We start from the raw sequence: 14305 nt of genomic DNA, 5'->3' as shown, positions 1-14305 counted from the left end.
AATAAACTAAAAAATAATAACATCTGAATTATGTTTTTATAGCTACATTATTTATTTCAAACCGTTTCTTGAAAATTTGTAACTTCATAAAAATGTTTAAAAACTGCTAGTTTTTACGTTGTTCAGATATAAACATATTTAGATTGACTGGATACCGTTATATTTTGTAGCAATTAAATCAATTTCTGATAATCACAGCTAAAAAGCATTGAATAATCCCTGTTAAAAATTTTATTGTTATGCCTTCAATTTCATTTTGTGAATGGAAGTCGCCACCAAGGACAAACCCTATGATCATAATTGGTAAAACTACATTGCAGGCTTAAGCATTGACCAGTCTTGAGTAGTTTATGTTGATGACCGGATCAATGTAATGGTGTTTATAATTTTAAAATGCAGTTATTAGAGTTACAATTTGACTCTAGTTGTAGTGAGTTTTCAACTTCAGATAAAATAAAAGTCTTATTAAAAAGATACTTTTTAAAAATATGGAAAAATATTGGGTAAGTAAATTAATGACATTTTAGATTTAAATTTATTTTACTAGTTATAAAGTTTTTAAAATTAATGTTAGTAGTTAGTTTTTTTCTTTATGTCATAAAATATTTTTAATTATTAAAAGCAACATCATCAAAAACATACAATAATTTATTATTTTTTCTTTTATATATCTTATTAAACTTACTACTTTTTTATTTTATAACTGAAGAAACAAGAAAGTAGTTTATATTTCAAAAATAATCAAACCCAAAATAACTGTGACCATTAAGTTTCAAATTTTTAGAGAATTATGGATATATATTTTATCATTTTTTTTATTATATAAAAATAGGCAACGATTAAATATAAAATCCGGGTATATACATTAAACAATTTTTTAATAATTTTTAAACTCTTAGAAATCAAAAAATCATTAAAAGTAATTTTTACTTAATTTTAAACTAAAACATAAAATGAAGTTTAGTTTTCGAAAATCTTAAATTAATTGTCAGTGTGTATATTAAGTGGTTATTTTAATGCAAACCACTCATTTTCTCTTAAACTAATAATTTCTTTTTTTTGTATCTGTTAGTGACATATTATGTTTCTATAATTATCAGTTATTATATATTTTTAAGCCCATAGCCAGGCTTATAAGATGATAAATTTAAAAAATAATTAAAACTTTTCTTTTGGCTGACTCCAAGTAGTTAGGTTTAAGGCAAGGAAAAAGAAGAAGAATTAAAACTTTTCTTAAAAATAGGGTTTACTGAGTGCGAATTAGATGATGTGTATAACATGTATTAATATATGATGTACTTTTTAAGAATTCTAATTTATAGTTTAGCATTTTCATTTTAAATACCGCGATTAAAAAATTTTTCTTCAATTTTGTGTGCTAAAAATGCTGTAGTTTCGTAGATTTTCATTGAATGTTATATGTTGTGAAGGAAAATGCATATATATGTACGAGAGAATTGATGTAATTTCACATGATTCATTCTGTTATAAATACAGGTTTTTTTTTATATATATGAAGCTTAATACTCCTTAATTGGTGTGATTCAATTTTATCAATCAAAATTACATGTATATGTAATTTTATTTTATGACAACACATTAAAAAGATATGTATAAGATGGTCTAAAAATAAAAACTGGATAAATGGANGTATAAGATGGTCTAAAAATAAAAACTGGATAAATGGAAACATCATTTAATAAATATTCTACAGAACTTTATTATACAAAAAAAATATGTTTTTCCAATATAGAAAATTTATAAGTAGAGTTAATTACAAAATCTACGTAATGGAACAATTTAAAATAGTAAAAAAAATTGATTACTAATTGGCAACTATTGTGCGTTAAAAACAAAATGTGCTAAAAAAAAAAAACGTAAATTGCTTTACATGTATTCAGTTCTGGGGTTTGTACTGTATAACTTCATTTTATTATGAACACAAAAAAATATGCCATTTTAAAAACAACTATTTTAACTATTTTATATAACGCTATCTTTTCAATATACTTTTGAATGAGAGTGATAAGTATTAATTGCCTTATCTAATTTCTTATCATGGTATTTATGCCAAGTTTGTAATGTATACACACTATCATCATATGTATACACAGTAATCATGAAAAGATAGCGTTTTCTTCTGTCCTTTTCTCAATACGTATTTCAATGTTTAATACCGTAAAATAGTACATGAAAATTCAAATTTTCACAAACTTCAAAACGCTACAGAATATTTACTACTGAATATTAATAAGATATTTTTTTACTAAAATTTTTCTTAAATTCTACTCTACAAAATAGCTATCTTAGATTTTTTTTTTACATTTTATTTAAAATTTAAAAATAATTAATATTTTTAATAAAATGTAAAAAAATTAATTATTGAGATATAGCTATAGACCTAACGTCTAACTATTATTTAAAAAAAAAATCAACTAAAAATATTAACTGGATCAAAAGTTATTTAAGTTGTGTTGTAAAACAAAAAAAAAATAGTATACAAGAAAAGGATAAAGTAAGATGGAAGGAAATTTTATAGGAGTATCGCAAAATAAGAATTATCCTTTTTCTCGGGGTGTGTTGTTCGAGGGTCACTTGCTATCTTAAATACGTGCACAATAAATTGGAATGTTCTTACCTTAATTATATAATCCTCACTGATGCAATAATTTACTCGTGGAGTAATGAAGAAAGTATGAATTATAATAACCAATTTGTATAAAAAAATATCTTCGATTATTTTATTATCAAAAACACATAATACAATAATAGTAAAAGAAAAACAAACAAAACTAAAAAAAAATACAAAATTGGTTTAAAAGGCGAAAGAGAGCCGGACGATGATCACGACGTGTTCGTATGTCGGTTGGATCGAAACACAGGCAGTGTCAGTCGAGCCCATGGAGTCCTTTGGTGTCCTTCCAAAGTCCCCTTCCAGACACGTACATGACCATCGGCCTTACATTTATTTAGATTCTTTTGTTGCTATTTTGCTGACATTGTAGAAGGATTTTGTAAAACTACGGGGTTGTACATGTTGGGAAGGAACGGATGTGTGTGCATGGCGTGATTGTGTGAGTTGTGTGTGTATCTGCAGTCAGTGATAGAAAGTGTTGATTGTGTTTTGTAATTTATTGGTGTGTGGGTAGAAGATGAAAGAATAACAGATAAACATTTTGTTCGGTTGTGTGAAGGGCCTATTACAACAGTTGTCAGTGAGTGGTGGGCCACCCTGTATATCAGCTATAATAATTTTCTGTTATACCGGCTCATTTATAAGTAAGTTCACGACTTTTAATAAAATTATTGATGAAATAACTACATTCATAAAATATCAGGTAATAGAAATATAGAATATTCAGCTATACTAGACCTTTATAAGACACATAAGCAAAATAAATGAACAAATTATGTATTGATGAAAATCATAATTAACCTTTAAACAGTCGTGTGGGGGTCTAGCATACCCCCCCATAAATAAAAACGGATGTATTATATTGCATAAAAGGTGTACATAGATATAAATTTAGAAGATAGCTTTTATAGTAATATTGAATAGATTTTCATAAATAAATACCCTCAAAAAAAAAACCCAGCACAGAGGGGTCGCGGCACAATGGAGATGTGGCATAGTTGTATCAAGTATAATGATATCTGATAGTGATTAAAATCACTATAAAAAAAAAACGCTTCAATGCAAATCTTTAGATAGTGTTTAATTTTAAAAAATTGGTGTATTATTCCAAAAGCTACATGGTCTGCTAGTTCCTTATTAATATCCTGATTAAGATATAGTATGTCAAATGAAAAAGAGATTATTAAAAAATATTATTTCTCATAAAAAATTGTATTGATTCATATATTTTTCAAAAAGTTATAACATAATAAAGTTAAAAATGTAAATTATAAACTCGGGAATTTTCACACAAAAATAGCATTAGGTAGCTGTTTTCACCATGAAGACAAGTCCAGAGGTCAATTTTTTTTTTCAAATTAAAGTTCATTACATTAGCTTTAATTTAAGATATATATAAAAGTGTCACACCTTCCGGAACATTTTCAAAAATTAAGTTGAAAAAGTTAATTTTTTGTGAAAAAGTTGTCATTTTAAATCCCCTTCTGTGGGAAAGTAAATGGTCACATATTTATTAAATATTATTACTCATAAAAAAATTGTGTGGATCCATACACTTTTCAATAAGTTATAGCATTATAAAGTTAAATATAATACAAAAAATAAAATCGAGAATTTTCACACGAAAATAGTATTTGGTAGCCATTTTCGACGTAAAGATAAGTCTAGAGGTAAAATTTTTTTTTTTTAAATAAAAGTATATTACGTTAGCAATAATTTAAGATGTTTATAAAAGTGTCAGACCTTCCGGAACATTTTCAAAAGTTAAGTTGAAAAAGTTAATTTTTTGTGAAAAAGTTTCATTTTAAATCCCCCACTGTGGGCTGGTTATATGTTAAATTTACAAAAATTATATGCCAAATGATAGGTAAAGACATCAAGCATCTATAAAAAAAATATATTATATTGATATTGACACGCTATAAAGGTGTTTTTATAAAATAAATTGTAACGACGTTATGATTAAAGTAATTGTGGATTCAATTTATTAGACTCTTAACTATAACAATAAAAGTAAGATAATTAAAAGTATATTAAGTAAATAAAGACAATATTAAAGCCCAATATGAAAATCAATATTACTATCTTTCAACGACACGTGCGGCGGATGTAAGTCACAGGTGAATTGAATTACATAGTCGCCGACGTGTCTCGCGGTGCTGCACCCCCTGACCTGTCCTATATACCGACCGCCGGATAAGACAAACTTGTGTTATCGTCAACACTAATGAGTGCGACGGTGGGCAGCTGATAATCACGACCAGATAACGTGCTAATTCACGGTAACTTAATAGTGCGCTATTACGGGCCGTGTCAATATGTTCATTTTTGAAAAAGTTACATCAGTTTTTAGTAAAAAAAAATTGAAAAAATTAGCGATTTTTAAATTTGTAATTTTTTTGGAGGTTTCCCTCATTTACGGGGAACGAGGGAATTTTTTTTCAATTCTTGAGTGTAATATCTTCGACTAGATACGATTTGTGATCTTTTGACGTATCGTTGAAAGAAATCCGTTCGGTGAGAGCTGTGAAAAAGTTTTAACAGACACAAAAAAAAAATATAAAAATAAAAAAATAAAAAAAAAACTCATTATAGTAAAACCAATACCTTCTAAGCTTCGGATCGAAGCTGAAATGCATGACAAAATATCCATCAAAGTTGAAATGGGTCATATTGACTCCCACACGACTTGTAACGTTATAATTTTTTTTTGGACTTGTATTTTTTCCAAAATATCGTTTTATCGTAATTGCAATGTTATAATCGATATAATATTGTGGAATTGTGATTATGTGGATCTGCCACCGACTGTGCAATCAAGTTTTAAAAATAAATAATCTAATGAGAATTTCCACTACTTGATGATACGGAACAAATACGAACAAAACATGTAATAAATACATCCCGTCCGCAATGTGGACACATAAAATAATGAATCTAATATAATTATTGTACTTGGCATAAAAAATTTAACTTCTAGAATATTTTTTAAACGAAAATGCGATTTCCAAAAAATAAAATGAAAATAAATAATTAAAATCAACAAAATTAGTTATAACGTATTTTAAGACTTATACATGTTTTTTACTGTATGTAGTGTTTTTGTGCGCTATTTATTGAGAAAACAACATTAAAGTTATTATTTTTGTATTTCTTGTAAAATTTCTTTAACTTGAGTTTTACTTTTATTATTCTAAGTAAAGAGAAAAAGAAGTTATGAGACATAGATCAGTTATTTCTATTAAATGTAACTCTTCGACTCAACTTAATAGGTCCGGGGGCACGGGTTAACCTTAACGGATCGGTCCCAAATTTTGCACAGCTCTTTTTTTGACCATTAAAAAAAAATTAAGTTTTTTATTAAATTATTTTTTATTGGTGTATTTTACGTAAAACTCTGAATTTTTTCTGACAATTTGAAAAAAATTATAAAAATTCAGTGGTAAATTCGTAGATAGCAAACGACAAAAAGTCAATAAAAAAAATTGTTTAAGATAAAAATTATAGGTAATTTAATATTATTTAATTTTATGTAAAAAAAGTGAAAATCGTTTGAATGAAATTAAAGATATTTAGAATATAATGAAAATGTTTTTTCGCAGTACACGAAAAACGCTAATTTCGCAATAACTCAAAAACTGTTCTACTTTTTGTATTTTGAACTTCATTTTCAGACTCAGTGGACGATTTTGCATAAAAAATTACTATCATAAGTCATAGGTCAATTTTGTTGTAAACAAGTGTTATCAAGAATCTCAATACTACTATTATTCTATTATATACTATTATATACCTCTCTCATTCGGCATACTTTTTATAAATAACAACATTTCCCTTTATACATTTATTCAAATATTACACTTACAAATCATAAAACTTGTATTCAAGATATAAATAAAGAAATAGGAGCATTATATACAAAATAAAAGAGATTTTTATGTTAGTGTTTTTAATCATTGTCAGATATCATTATACTAGACCCAAATATGACATGACCCAAGTGTGCCGTAACCTCACTGTGCTGGGGTTTTTTTTTGTGTTTATTTTAAAATATTTTTTAAGGGCTTCCATAGTAATTAGTTCACCAATAAGAACTACAAAAAACATAATTTAATTATATTAAGACTGTATAAAATATTATCATGATTTATAACATTGCTGATCATACTAAGCATAGTTAAATCAATAAAAAGTATGATTCATGAGAGAAGTAAACAGAAAAATGATAATGGATACAAAACACCAAACTCTTATATTATATGATGTAATATTAGATAGTTTGTTAATTAAGTAAATAATTATAGTACATTAATACAATTACTGAAGATTATATTGCTCAATAAAATTATACAGTGTTAATTGTATATTAATAAAATATTCCGGAAACAATATATATTATTTATGTACGGAAGTAAAACAATCGCTAAGTCAAAAATCATTGTGCAAGTTGTGATTATAGTGAATTAAATATAAGCTAAAAAAGTTTGCTTCTAATTCTTTATTTTATAGTGTGGAAGTTTTTCAAAGCCCAGATCTTTATAACAAGATTTGCTAACATTTTCACAAAAATTGTCAAAAAAATTACATGCGTTAAGCATAATTTGCATTGAATTCTCAGGATTTAAATTAATTGATTCATTTTCTGGATTCCTAAAATAGTTTACATAATACTGAACATTTTTAAATTTGTCATCTTTATGGCACAGGGTATTAAATATCTTCATTTCACTAAATAAATGAGTACTAAAAATATTAATTTTTTTTTTAAAAATGTAGAGAAGTTGTTTAATCTTTTTATTATCATTAATATTTTTTAAAGAAAAATCATTATTCTCCAACAAACTGAGAAATCCTGCAACCCATTCAAAAACAATCTGTAAATTTGATTCAGAGGTATAATTAACACTCCATATTGATGATTTCTTTAAAGTAACTAAAGCTTCATATAAATCTTCAAGCATTGTTTTTGATTTAACGAATGAGCCAAATAATTTAATTACACAATTATTGTAATAGTTAAGGGCATCTTTATCGCATATATATAACATTGCAGAAAATAATGAACGATAGTTTTTCATTATTTCTGTAAATCTACATCTTAATAGTTGTGATACGTGTTCCTTTTTTATTTGAAAATTTATGTTACTAACTTCATCATTTATTATACGATCTACACTGAATTGTTTACCAAAATAAACTATACTTATGTGGTTCATTTTTTCCCAACCAGATTCTTTACGAATAATATTAAGAGCTTCAATTCCATCATTTTGATTTATATCTGGGTCTATTGGAGGTATGAATCTAATTTAAAAAATATATATTGATGATTAATAAATATATAAACAATAAACATATTTAAATATTGATGATTGAAACATTATTTTATTTTGAGTTAAATATCAAATATCATTATATTAATGATATTTGATTAATCTATATATTATAGAATTTGCATTATAACTTATAATTTATTTGTTAAATTATTAAGAAATATATAAAAAATTAAAATTCAGCAATGATTTTAGCTTCGATGCGAAGCTGAGAAGGTTTTGGTTTCACTAAGATGTGTTTATTATTTTTTATTTTTTGTGTCTGTTACCACCTTTCTCAGATCTCACAGAACGGATTTCTTTCAACGATACGTCAAAAGATCACAAATCGTATCTAGTCGAAGACATTACCCTCAAGAATTGAAAAAAGGAACTAGCAGATCGTGTAGCTTTTGGAATAATACACCAATTTTTTAAAAATTAAACACTATCTAAAGATTTGCATCGAAGCGTTTTTTTTTTATAGTGATTTTAATAACTGTCAGATATCATTATACTTGATCCAACTATGCCACATCACCACTGTGCCACAAACCCCCTGTGCTGGGTTTTTTTAATTATACAAATATATCAATTCAAACTATATTAATATTTTAAAAGTACTTCTTTCATAAATTTCTATGTGCTTTTTTATACTTTTGGATAAATAACATAGATAATTTATAATATATATGAAAGTAATGAAAATCATAAGAAATGCTTCGATACAAATATTTTGATAGTGTTTAATTTTAAAAAACTAGTAGATTATTCTAAATGCATAATAAATTGCTATTTCTTTATTTATATCCTGGTCTTTAGTTCTATGATATTGTTAAAGTGCAATATATTATTTAAATAAATGCCAATTATAGTAATTAAATATTACTATAATATATTGGAATATTATAGACTGGTTGTAATACACGCGAATAAAGTTAAAAGATTAATAAATTACAAAGTACTTATATATGATTTTCTAGTTGAAACCTATTATAATATCACACCTAATTCGACAATAAAAAAACATTTATTGAATGATTTAATTGTTTAAATGAAAAATCTTGGTTAAATAACTTTTTAATTGAAAATTTTTTAATTTGGAAGGTGATATCTTTAACTAGGCACTAGTTATGACTATTTAATGTATCTTTGAAAAAACTACATGAATTGAGAGCTGAGAAAATAAATGATATCTACAAAAAAAGTACAATCATTTTAATATAAATAAGAAATATATTTTTACGATGGGAGAATATAGTGATGATTTTCGTGATATTCATTGAAGATGTTAAATCTAAATGAGATAAAAATCAAATGAATTAAAAATTTGTTTCTGACTCAAAAAGAATTAAGAAAAAAATGCAAAAAAATTCATTGTCGCAGGCGGGTTTGAACTTCGTACCTCATGTGTAAAAGATATAAATGTTACTGATACGGAAACTTAAAGCGCATTATATCTAAATAAAAATGAGAACTTATACTACTTAAAATTTCACAGTTATTTTTCTAAAATTAAAAGAAGCAAAACAATTAAGCTTAGAAAAACAAAGAAAACAATTCATTAAATACAATACCTCTAATATTGATTAAAAATCAAAACATCTATACAAGGATGTTGCACAGTCTAGTTTAAATGTACTTATTTATTTTCGATAAACCAACTATACTATAAGCCATCATACATTATTAGTGTGGTATATTTAGATAACAATTAATATATATTCTTAATAAGGAAATAATTTTATTTTTTCAAATATTTATTTATTAAAAAACCTTTTGAAATACTACCTATAATATGTTTTAAAAAATAATATTAAATAATAGAATTCTTACTCTGCTGTTTTAGGATTGATAAATTCTTCAAATTCTAGGTTTTTGTACCAAACTTCTATAATTTCGTTGAAAAACTTATTAAGTATTTCTTTTCTTGCAGGCTCTAAATTATTAGGTAATTCCGCAATTTTAATTTTTAACATATCATCTAATATATAAAGTAACATAAATTTGTTATTGTCAAAAAATTTGCCTAGTCTTTTTGATAAATCTCTTAGAAATTTTGTCAAATTCTCAAGTTTCATTTCAGATATTTCATAAGGTGATTTGTTGAGATCTAAAGAGCTGGTATCCTGATTTTTTCCTAAGATGTACTGATATATAAAGTCAATTACTTCAATTATAGGATGCGGTATAATGCCTTCAGAAAACAAAAATCTTATATCTATATAGCTTAAAAACTTCATAGCATTGTGTAGATTTGCAATCATAGTTTTGGAATTTTGTAGAACTTTTTCAAGCATNTTTTTTAAACATAGTTTTGGAAATTTTTAGAACTTTTTCAATCGTTTCTACACAGGGACTGAAATAATTCAATTCATTTTCTTTATGATATATCTGGCACATATTAAGCATAAGTTTTATTATATCAAGGTATTTTGTGAGTATTTCAATGTACTTGAAATTGAGTATACTTATTGTATAACAATATTTTTGTCTTAAATTTAACATGTTAGAATTTGGTTGAACAGCTTCGTCTATATCCATAGTATTATTTGAATCTTGTTTTCGATACGATATAATTTTTAAATAAATGTGACCCACCACCCTTTCGATATAATTTTCATACATAGCATGATAATTTTCACAATGAACTCCTTTTTCTGGTTGCAAGAGGAAAATGACAATAAATATTAAAATAAACGAAAAAACTTTCATTGTAATAAAATCTTATATGAAAAATTTCTTATTAAAATGTTAGGTAGATTTATAATGAACATAAGTGAATGTCTTCTTTATTATTTAATATCACTTATTTAATAAAAACTATGTATAAAGAATATAAATCTTTTTTGTACGTCAGTAAAAATATGTTTAAATAAAATATAGAGCTTTATTGTATTATATTTTTAAATAATTTTTTATAGTTATTTACTATACTGTACTATTTAATTTGATGAGACCTAATATATACTGTTAAAAATAATTTATTTTAAAATATACGTGTACTTTTTTTTATGTAATTTCAATACAATTCAATTATCCCATAAATAGTGTTCAATAAAAAAATCTCGTACAAAAATTTTTTTTGAAATCATATTCTAAATATACTTACATATTCAATATCAAATTCTTAGAAAAAATAGTGGTGTTAATAAAAAAAAAAAACACATTGATAAAATTCTTACGTAGACATAAAAATATTGTCAATACACCAGTCTAGAAGATATTTTAAAAATATTGCTGTCAATCTCTCAATAAAATATACTATCAGAAATTAAAATCACTGCCATAAGAAACGCTTCAATGTAAATATATAGATAGTGTTTAAATTTAAGAAATTGGTGGATTATACCAAAAGCAATATGAAATTATATTTTCCTTTATTATTCCTGATTTGTAGTTTTTTATTTTAGAAGTATAATATATGAATAAGTATTTATTGTAGTAATTAAATTAGTATGATATTGATGTTACATAATTTAGTATTGTAATTTATTTGGAAAATGTATAAAAAATTATGAAGTAGTTATTACTTTGTGGCATACATGTATAAAAATTGAAGCGTTTAACACAAAACTTTTTATTTTCAACCCATATTTATCAGTTTTCACCAACGTCTCACAAACTAAAAATAAATAAAATGATACTTTTTACTGTTATTAATTGTATAATAATTTATTTTAAGTATTCGTTAATTATCTTCTTATTATAATTAAGTGTACTTAATAAAAATTTTAGTTAGAACTAATCGAATACTTTTTGAAACCATTTGCTAGTCCATTCCAATATTTTTAAAAACTATTCGATAGTCTATTCAAATATTTTTAAAAACTATTCGATAGTTTATTCGAATAGTTTTGAAAACTATTCTTTTGTTTAAAAACTATTCGATAGTTTATGCTAAAAACACACTATTCGGTTGTATAAAAAGAATTCGAATAGTATTCGATAGTTTAAAATATTCGAAAATGCCCATCACTATTCAGGACATAACGAAAATCAAGTACATTATTGCATGGCAGATCATAAAACTTCCTGAAAAATTTAGTAGTTACTTTACATGATTTAAATTAAAGTCGAAAAAAAGTTTGTCATATCTCTTTTAATACTACTAAGATATTGTTCTACCAAAAATGTGATGGAATAAAAAAAATGTAGTCTAAATATTACATAAAAAATTAAGAGGTGCGGTCTCCTGGACCTCTTAACCCAACCATATTATTTGTTTGATTTTTTTCACCGTACCACTTACGGGTTAAATTTATCAGAAAAGCTTAATATTTTTTTTTATATTTTTATTTTAATAGATCGTTTAAGTAGAAATCAAAGTAATAATTTCTAAGGATTTTTCGGTATTTAAAAAGATTCTACATTTGAAATATTCAAAACATAATTAATTTTAATTCTATAAGATTCAACGCTAAACACATACTGACAGTACGTGTTTAGCGTTGATAATGGTAACATTGTTTCCGAAAGACGTATCCGCGACTTTTCATTAATTTTTTTGTGGCTTTGAGTTTAATATTTTTAATATTTTTTAGTTTTTTAAATTAATAATATTTTTAATATAGTTTTAATTTTACTAAATCTTATAGAATTAAAATTAATTATGTTTTGAATATTTCAAATGTAGAATCTTTTTAAATACCGAAAAATCCTTAGAAATTATTACTTTGATTTCTACTTAAACGATCTATTAAAATAAAAATATAAAAAAAAATATTAAGCTTTTCTGATAAATTTAACCCGTAAGTGGTACGGTGAAANTTTTTTTTATATTTTTATTTTAATAGATCGTTTAAGTAGAAATCAAAGTAATAATTTCTAAGGATTTTTCGGTATTTAAAAAGATTCTACATTTGAAATATTCAAAACATAATTAATTTTAATTTTATAGGATTTACTTTATCTAAAAAAAATAATCAAAATTTTGTTAAAAAATCTACTCAAATGAGCATGTTATAAAATTTTATTTATTTTTTTTATTATTATTAAGGCTTTGACATCTGTGGTCATTATCCAGAATTACATTTATGTGTACATATAGTTTATACAACTTTACAATCAATTTATGATAATAATAAAAGTCTATGCAATATTATATATTAAATTAAAGAGTATAGATTTAGCAATTTTATGTATTTGAGAATGTCTTCTTCGTTCGTTTTTTCTTTCAGGATGTTTTGGACGTTGTTTGGTAGTTTGAATATGAATCGCACGTTGTTGTATTTGGTTCATTCTGTATATATGTGTTTTATGGAGACAAGTTTATTGCAGTTTAGGCATATTAGTTGTGGTTCGTGGTTCAGAACGTGTGCATGGGTGAGGTTACTATGCCCTATTTGAATTCCTGTTAGGATTACGTCTTGTGTTCTAGTCAGAGTTACGTATGAATGCCATTTTTTTGTGTTTTTTTTTATTTCACCAAGTGTGTTGTTGGGTGATCTTTCTTTCCATATGTTTTGCCATTTTTGGTTCCGAAAATACTGACACTTTTCTGTATATATTAATTAAAGCTAATGTAATGTACTTTATTATGAAAAAAAAAAATGTCGGAATTAATTTTGTCTTACAGTGAATATTTCTACCGTATGCTATTTTTGTGTATTTGAGAATGTTTTCTTCGTTATTATCTTTCTAGGCCAGTCAACGAAGGAGTAATTTTGGCGAATGGTGGAAAAAATTCCCAATCAAATTTTTTTTTTTTTAAGTTGAATTAAAATATGTATAATGACATACTAAAAATCCCCAATGATTGGACTTTTTTTTTTACAGCCTCGCAAAAATTAAAAAATATGATCTTTTTTAATTTTCTCAAAAAATATTTAATTTACAAAAAAAAGTTTCCTACAAAAGTTGTTTAAAAGACAATTTTAAACAAAAAATGTATCTTATATTTTTTCATTTAAAAATTATTTTTCGAGTTACATTACATTTAATATGAGTACTAAAATTTATTTTCCAATTTTTAGCTTCGATGCGATATTTTAATGAATAATATGTCAAAAGATCACAAATCGTATCAAATCCCCCAAAAAATTACATATTTAAAAATCGCTAATTTTCGATATTTTTTCAATTTTTTTTACTTAAAATTGCCATAACTTTTTTAAAAATGACCAAATCAATATAATTTTTTTTTTATAAATACCTTATATATTTACCTATCATTTTCTATATTTTTGTGAACATTTGACCCTTTAACAGCCCACAGGAAGGGTTTCAAAATGGTAACTTTTTTACAAAAAATTAACATTTTCAACTTAACTTTTGAAAATGTTCCGGAAAGACTGACACTTTTATATATACCTTAAATTAATGCTAATGTAATATACTTTAATTTGAAAAAAAAAAA

The 14305-nt window shown here is 24.7% G+C and overlaps 2 protein-coding genes across 4 annotated transcripts in view; one reads left to right on the top strand and one right to left on the bottom strand.

Moving 5' to 3' along the window:
• The window catches only part of LOC126907942 (uncharacterized), a 143560-nt gene that overhangs the window by 25195 nt on the left and 104060 nt on the right, over window positions 1–14305 (bottom strand). For 2 of the 3 annotated variants that reach the window (XM_050689668.1, XM_050689669.1), the window contains exon 2: window positions 6904–7939. The exons of the other annotated variant lie outside the window; for it this stretch is intronic. In XM_050689668.1, coding sequence (XP_050545625.1) covers window positions 7126–7939 — 814 coding nt within the window. In that variant the 3' untranslated portion in view covers window positions 6904–7125. Of the gene's footprint in view, window positions 1–6903; window positions 7940–14305 lie in introns of those variants that run through there. 3 annotated transcript variants of the gene reach the window in all.
• LOC126907951 (ABC transporter G family member 20-like) overlaps window positions 319–14305 on the top strand; it is a 29418-nt gene continuing 15431 nt past the window's right edge. The window contains exon 1 of the mRNA XM_050689691.1: window positions 319–503. Within this exon, the coding sequence (XP_050545648.1) occupies window positions 394–503 (110 nt within the window). The 5' untranslated portion in view covers window positions 319–393. The remainder of the gene's footprint in view (window positions 504–14305) is intronic.

Source organism: Daktulosphaira vitifoliae, unplaced genomic scaffold, assembly GCF_025091365.1.
Source record: "Daktulosphaira vitifoliae isolate Bord-2020 unplaced genomic scaffold, ASM2509136v1 Scaffold_5, whole genome shotgun sequence".
In the NCBI taxonomy this organism is placed as follows: Eukaryota; Metazoa; Arthropoda; class Insecta; order Hemiptera; family Phylloxeridae; genus Daktulosphaira; species Daktulosphaira vitifoliae.
The sequence above is the reverse complement of the archived record's forward strand: the minus strand, read 5'-3'. Positions and strand labels throughout refer to the sequence as shown.